Raw genomic sequence first — 8,291 nt, forward strand, 5'->3', positions numbered from 1 at the left:
TATTAACTTAATTAGGGTACTCCTACGGCTTAGGAAGAGCCACACTCAAGGGGCCAAAGAGCCGCATGTGGCTCGCGAGCCACAGTTTGCTGACCACAGAACTAGTAGATTAGCTTGCTGCTGAGGCCCAGCCAATCCGGACTGAGGGAGACGGGCTGGACACACCCTGGAGCCTTCCCGAAGTCCCTCCCCGGCCCTGATCTTGCACCGGTGGGGTTCCTCAGCCTGGCCTGCGCACTCTCGCAATCCGGGACCCCTCAGGGGATGTTGAAGAGCTGGTTTCGGCCCAATCCCACAGACCAGGCAGTGGGATCCCACTGGTGCACAAATTCATGCACCAGGCCTCTAGTATTAGAATAGTAGGTGTGCCAGAAGTGGCAGAAAGGGAGAAAGGAATAGAGAAGGTGTTTGAAGAAATAATTGTAGAAAACTTCCCTAACCTGGTAAAGGAAAAAGTCACACAAGTTCATGAGGCACAGAGAACTCCAAATAAGAACTTAAACAGACCCACACATCATAATTAAAATGCCAAAAATTAAAGACAAAGAGAGAATCTTAAAGGCAGCAAGAGAAAAGAAAACTGTTACCTACAAAGGAGTTCCCATAAGGCTGACACTGATTTCTCATCAGAAACTCTACAGGCCAGAAGGGAATGGCATAAAGTACTCAAAGGTAATGGAAAGCATGGATCTGAGACCAAGATTACTCTATGCAGCAAAGCTATCCGTCAAAATAGATGGTCAAATAAACAGTTTCCCAGACAAAAAAAAGGCTAAAGGAGTTCATCATCACCAAGCCAGCATTACAAGAAATGCTAAAGGGATTGCTGAGAAGTAGAAACAAAGAGAGAAACCTAGCCATACAGAATTAAAATGGCTATAAATAAGTACCTCTCAATAATAACCCTAAATGTAAATGGATTAAATGCTCCAATCAAAAGGTGTAGGGTAGCTGAATGGATACAAAAACATGACTCAACTATATGCTGTCCACAAGAGACCCATGTCAAAGCAAAAGACACACTCAGGATGAAAGTGAAGGGATGGAAAAAAATGTTCCATGCAAATGGAAAAGTAAAAAAAGCTGGAGTAGCAATACTCATATCCAACAAAATAGACTTTAAAAGCATCATGCGAAGTGAAATAGCCCAGTCGGAGAAAGATAAATATATGATCTCACTCATTTGTGTTACGGGATTGTTGAGAAGAAACAGAGAGAGAAACCTAGCCATAAAGATTTAAAATGGCTATAAATAAGTACCTCTCAATAATAACCCTATATGTAAATGGATTAAATACTCCAATCAAATGTATAGGGTAGCTGATTGGATACAAAAAGATTACCCAACTATATGATGTCTGCAAGAGACCAATCTCAAAACAAAATACATACACAGGATGAAAGTGAAGGGATGGAAAAAAATTTTCCATGCAAATAGAAAAGAAAAAAAAAGCTTGAGTAGTATTACTCATATCCTACAAAATAGACTTTAAAAATCATGCGAAGTGAAATAACCCAGTTGGAGAAAGATAAATATATGATCTCACTCATTTGTGGAATATAATGAACAACATAAACTGATGAACAAAAATAGAGTCAAGGAGGGGGAATATACTAGAATATAATAAAAGTAATCCTGTTATTTGCAGATTTTTAATATTTCCTACAACTTTTGTGATATTATACTGTTAGTACAGGTTTTGGTAATATTATTATACTTAAAATCCTTTGATTCTTGAAATATTAATGTTTATTGCTTGAAATATTATTACATATAAGATCATTTTTCTTCAATAATTGGTGTTTATTGCATGTAATATTATTATATTTAAAATCGTTTTTCTTGAAATAAAAAAAAAAGGTCATAAACAAAGCATCAATAATCCCCAGGTTGGTAATAAACCTAATCTCCAGTGGCAAATACAGTTTACAACTTAAGTGATTAAACTCTGTTCTCTATAATAAATACTCTAACAAATAAGTGTAGTGCATTCTAACACAAACTAATGGTCTCAAAGTTACTTGTCAATGGTCTTTCCAAGGTTTACATTAAATAAACTTTTAACTTTTATAGGAAACTCTGCCTTTTCAGAAAACGGACTTAGCCTTAAAATCAACTCGATGACAAGATACATTAAAAATAAGTTACAAAAAAAAAAAGTTTGACCTCATTTTTTTGACTGGTATATAAATATTTTTTAATCTTCCTAATCTATGTAAAGCAATGCTTGCCTTCTCAAAAGCACTTTCACTGACAACTTACGATTCTTTTCAGATTTACTGCTATGAAAATTATTAAACTTCCTGATAGTTTAATAATTTTAATCCTTAATTTTAATCAAGGCTAAAAAAGAATGTTATAGAACAGAGTGTAGATAATAACCAAAATAACCTAGAAAAAATATAATTGTTATGAACAGATTTAATAAATAAGTATTCTGAAGGAGAAGTATCGATGCTATAATTATGCACATTAAGGAAAATTCCAATGTTTTTCTATTCTATAATGTTTCCAAGAGTAAGGAACAGGTTTAAATTAACTAAAAATGAATTCAAAATTTTAAAAGGCAGAAAGAACACTCTCATTCTGAAAAATAGATAAAAATGCTTAACGTTACAAAATTCTCTTATAGTGCATTAAAATTATCAAATCATTTTAAACCAATCTGCCTTTGTGCCTTCTATTAAAAACCATCTGCCATCACAATAGGAAGGTTTACTAAATTTGTCGATGGAACCAAAAATTAAAACATAAAAGGAACCAGGTTAACCACATGTAGAATTTAGTCTACCCTAAACTAAGGTTAATAAATCAGTCATGGATGACACAGCTTATCCCAAAGCATATTCTACACAATACTATTATTTGGAAAAAGGAAAAAAAGCCCTGTGTTCAAATAAACTTGAAAAATACTAAGTTAAAAAAAAACACGAAACAATTTTATTTTCTTCAAGACCTTGCAGTGGCCTTAATATACAGGCACAGAATCAATTATTCACAATTCTAAAGTCTAAAAGATTCTGAAAAATAAAGTTAATTAAAAAAATAACTTATATGGTAGCAAAATCTGACCTCAACTGTTAAGAGGTTCTTTATAGTCTTCATCTCATTTAGCCTGATTATTCATACATTTTTCTTTTCTGTAGAAATTATGTATTTGATTACAGGGCTGCTCCAAACTCTACCGAGGATGTTCCTTTGAAAATACTATATACATCATTAACACCCTTCTAAAATCTGAAGATTTCTGAACCCCCAAACATAAATGGTACAAGAGTTTCATAAAATGCATTGTGGACCTGTACTAATGCATAATGTGACTCTATAAGAGGAACAGCTCCCAAACTTGGGACCATGGAGCTCACTCTTAAAAGGAGAAAGGAAATACTGGATTAGAGTATGCCCAAAACTAACTATAAAAGGTCACACAATAGCTCATACCTATTAAAGAAGCCCAGGGCAAAATGATGCACAATAAATTTTTGTTGTTAGTATAACATTTTATGTAACAATGTAAAACAGTAAGAAGCTTAGTGATTGATGATGAAAGAGAGCTGGTCTATGCTTACCCAGTGCTAACAACAGAATGGTATTTGCCAAATCCAAGTATTTTTGTTACTGAAGACTTGACTCTCTAAAATTTGCTCTAAACATAAAAACGAAAAAGTATATAGGCAAGTGCATTATTTTCTCCTATTTCATACCTGTAAGACTTCTCTCCTTAATTAAAAAGGCACACAGAGGATACACAAGTACTAGCTGAATTTGCTTCTGACTTTTTTTATTCACTTGTCTAGAACTGGACATGAAGTTCTCAAATGTTCTATCTGATCTATATTCTGAACTTATATTTCAAAAATGTAACACTTCATTTGCTTACAATACAAATTCATTTTATACTAATCCCCATCAACTAATATTTTTATTCTGCTACATTAATAACTATGTTATTTTCTAAACCACTTTAATTCATAATTAACTTTGAATACATGAATAGTAGGTCATAAATAAAAACTTAATAAAAGGTTTTAGGAAATAATGGTATTAATAAAACAGTATTACATATTTTAGAACTGGAAACATTTTCAAATTTTAAAATATTTAATATTTCAGAGGCCAACATTTCAGAGAGCTCAAGTCAAACTTAATTTATATAGCCTACTGGATTGCTTGTGAAATTTAAAAGGTTTATTTCTGAAAGTTACTTTAAAATATTGTAGCTTTTCATTGCTTGGCTCAATGTGGACCACTTTGCAATTTTCAGTTCAACAAATTAAACCTGTTCTTGATAGTAAATTTTATACTACTTCTTTATCAATGATACATTACATATACATTTAAAAATACATTTAATTATATTTAATGATTTAAATAACTATGATATAACACCTACTATAGCAGTTAAACTAAATTCATTCCCTCATTTGCCAATTCATTATCAAATTATCGCCAAATCTTAATTATCTTTGTAACTGAGGGAATGAAAAAAACTGAAATCCGCAAATAAAGACAATAAACCACAATTTATTTTAGTAAACAATTCAAGGTTTTCCCAATCGGGCAACTTTTTATTAGGATTAATAAATGAAATGAATCATCTGCTTTTATCTCACCTAACCTCTCAATAAATGAGACATTTAAGCTGATTAAATGGCAAAGATTAGGAAAAGCAAAAGCAATTAAAAAACAGAGCAATCAACCACTGAATACTATAAGGTATGCATACACACTTTAACAGCTAATAACACACTTAGTTTTCACTTCTTTTCAGGTTTAACTGATTTGAAATGGGTGAAGCCAGACTAAGCTTTGAACAAAGAAAATTTATCCTAAAGTGCCACTAGACTTTTTGTTTTGGGGATACATAAAAAATAAAGTATACAGTATAAAACAGTCAATGAATTGAGGGCACACAAATACCAAAGAAAGGATTCTTGATGTTTGAGATTCCATGGCTTTGTGTTATCACCAGTGCCTGGACCAGAATTGTCATCAGTTCAAAAACAGGCAATGACAAAAAAAATTATTCATTTCTGTAGACTCTTTTAGATTTTGAAAATGAACTATATGTTAATAAACACCGACTTTATAATCATTCAAAGTGCATACACATTTTGGGGGGGAACACCCTGTATAGTTATCAGATTTTTTTGCTTTAATTTTTAAATAGGCTTGTGACAAATACATTATTTATATTAGGTATAAAACAAACTTACAAATTCTGTTATAAAAATGATTCCTGTCTTATTAGTTGATATAGCTCTTTCCTTATATTTCACAACATTTTTCTGGATATGCAAATACAAACTGAAAACAGTGCTGAAAAAATATATGATGTGGGGAAAAACTGAGACCCAGAAAGATAATCTGGCCTGCCTTGGTTTAAGAAGCTAGTTGCTATGAACTTTAGTCCTGGGAATGCAATCCCCTGATATCAGTGCTTTTTCCACTGCATTGTAATTACCCTTACCCAAGGAAAATAAACACTTCTCATCAGTGATGGAAAGTATCACTTAAGGAGAAATTGGTCCAAAGAAATGTAAACACATAATGTCCAAAGACTGTCAGGTGAAAATTAAATTCAAATGTATTGCACCAGTATTTTGTTATTGTTGTTAATAATAAAACCTCTTCTGCTCTGGGTTTTAATCATGGGGAATAATATAAAACTTGACCTTACATATGCATGCAAACACGCATACATACGTGTTCATTTCATTGTTAAGATGCCTAATTGAAAGAACTTGAACTATGCATAAATGTAATTCTCACTGATTTGTGTTAGCTTACCAGATTTGTGCTTCTTGTGTTTTGCCTTCTTTTTGATGATCAATATCTTATTCTGGATCTCAGGTTTGTAAGACTTAAATGTAAGAGAATGAAGACCTTCACGCTTTCTCTGTAAGTTTTCATTCAAAGCATCTTTTAATTTCTTTTTTTTCTTTTTCTTCTTTTTTGCCCTCATTTTAGTTAGCTTGAGTTTCTTGTGGCTCTGCAATGACTGCTCTAATAAAATATCCCTTACAACTTTGGGGCAGCTAATTTCTGTGTGATCATTATGACTTCCATTTACATGTATTTGGCAAGATTTCAGAGCATTTTCTTTTAATGGACTGGGTTCAGGCTTTACTCTAGAAGCTTCACCATATCTTTCGTGATTTTCTATAAACCTTATTTCACCTGGACTAAGAGGCTCTCCAAAGCCAGTAACTTCACCTGGACTTCCTGGTTTCTCTAAATTTTCTTTACAGCAATCAGTTTTCTTAATTTCGCAGGGTCTGCGAATTCTAATTTCACAGTTGGATTTCACTTCCATTTCAACAGAGATGTCATGATTATCCAAGTTCATTTTAGCATGGCAGCAAGTTGGATCCAAATTAATTTCTTTCTCTTTTTTGAAGGCAGAGGGCAGGCCTTCTCTACCACACCTATGTTCTCCATTACTTGTATTAAAATAGTCACACTTCAATTTCTCCAGTTTAATCCGAGGTACTCTTTGTATTTTAATGGGTGGAATTGGAAATTCTGGGGCCTGAAAAGGTCTCTGCTTGTAAATCCGTACATCTGCACCACAGAACTGTGGGAAATGTACATAAGCATTCTCCAAATAATCATAACCAAGTATAACCTCCCTGCATTCATGAATAGGCTGTCCAAGTACAGCATCTTGAACTTCTTTTTGTGTTTCATACACAAAGTCACAAAGACCCTTAAGTAACCACACTTTTTGGTGGAAAGGTAGTTCATGAAAAGGTTTTTCTTCCAATGGATTAACTTCTCCAAGAACTTTAAAAAACTGAGGACACAACCCAAGTTTCTCAGCACAGTTATTGGGATTTTCAGTCTGCCCTACAGCAGTGTACCACTGGTGTACTTTCTGTCTCAGTGCTGCCTCCCAGGTCCTATAAGGCAAAGTAGGTCTTCGATGTAAGGTAGGTCTGCGATGAGGAGGACTTAATAGAGAAGTCATTATTTTAGATAAAAAAGCATTACACTGAGGCATCAGAAGACAACGTTCCAATTCGTAGAAGACTATTTCTGGCAAGTTTAGAATTTGCTGGGCTAAGCAAAGGAAATGCCCAATAGCTGGAATTTCCCACATGGTCTCCATACAAGTTGGAGCTGCTTGAGCTAGAAGTCTTCTTTCCCATTCTTCTATTTCCTTTTGACTAGCTTCTTCTGCTTCTTTTCTCTCCTGCTCCCGAAGCCTAAAGGAAATTTAACAAAATATACTATTATTGCTTCAAGTAGAAGATGCCATAAAATAACAAATTTTGTCATATTTATCTTCAGTCAACAAGGCAACTGGCTGGTCCAGTTTACAGTATCGGTACAAAGTGTTCCATTGTCTGTATCATTTTTTTTTTCAGATGAAGAAATACACATTTAACTTGATCATGAGTTTTCTTGATAGAGGATCATCACTGACAATATTGCCACTCAAAGTAAAACTCTTATAATGTGCATCAACTTTAAAATAAATGGGAAAAAAATTAAAGCATGTCTTCTAAACAAAAGAATTTTAGTGCTTTCTAGAAGTAATGTGACATCATATAGGAGCTGTAAAGATGTTTACATCCTTTGAGCCTATAATTCCATTTCTAAAAAGTTGTATTAAGAAAATAATTCAGGGAGAAACCAAGATGGTGGCATAGGTAAACACCGGAGATAGCTGCCTCGCACAACCACTTCAAAAATACAACTAAAAGACAGAATGGACATCATCCAGAACCACAGGAAGGCTGGCTGAGTGGAAATTCTACAACTAGAAGGAAAGAGAAAAGCATACCGAGACTCAGAGGAGGTGCGGTGCGGAAGTAAAATACAAAGGTGCGGAGGTGCATGCGGAGAGGGCTGGCGGCTGAGGACAAGCTTGTCTTTTTCAATTGGGAGGGAGTCTCAAGCTCTGAGCTCCAGTTCCGGGAGAGTCTCTGGGGACCCAGACACATACGGGAGAAACAGGACTGTCTGGCATTGGTCGGAACTCGAGGGCAGCTTTCTCTCAGAGGTGCTCCCAGCATTGCCTGGACACTGAGAAGCGGGGCCTCTGAGGGCAGGACTGAGAGCAGCCATAACTGCTTGCTCCACCCTGTTGATCCCCTGGGACCCTGCCCTGCCCAAGCCATGCAGGGAGGCTTTTGCATATGAAAGGCCCAGCCCTTTGTAATCTGAAAATTACTTAACAAACTGCAGCTGGCCCAAGGCCCCACGGCAACTTGCATTCCTGCACAGCTGGCTTCTGTTGGGTAGCCTCAGGCAGAGGCTAGATTAGCACCTCCTTAGAGATCCA

General features: G+C 35.0%; 1 protein-coding gene across 4 annotated transcripts in view; it reads right to left on the minus strand.

The window, feature by feature from the left end:
* Positions 1-8,291, minus strand: part of KIAA2026 (KIAA2026 ortholog) — an 83,050-nt gene that overhangs the window by 48,525 nt on the left and 26,234 nt on the right. For all 4 annotated transcript variants that reach the window (XM_014535704.1, XM_014535705.1, XM_014535703.1 and 1 more), the window contains exon 3: positions 5,792-7,209. In XM_014535704.1, coding sequence (XP_014391190.1) covers positions 5,792-7,209 — 1,418 coding nt within the window. The remainder of the gene's footprint in view (positions 1-5,791; positions 7,210-8,291) is intronic.

This window comes from Myotis brandtii, unplaced genomic scaffold, assembly GCF_000412655.1.
Source record: "Myotis brandtii unplaced genomic scaffold, ASM41265v1 scaffold149, whole genome shotgun sequence".
In the NCBI taxonomy this organism is placed as follows: Eukaryota; Metazoa; Chordata; class Mammalia; order Chiroptera; family Vespertilionidae; genus Myotis; species Myotis brandtii.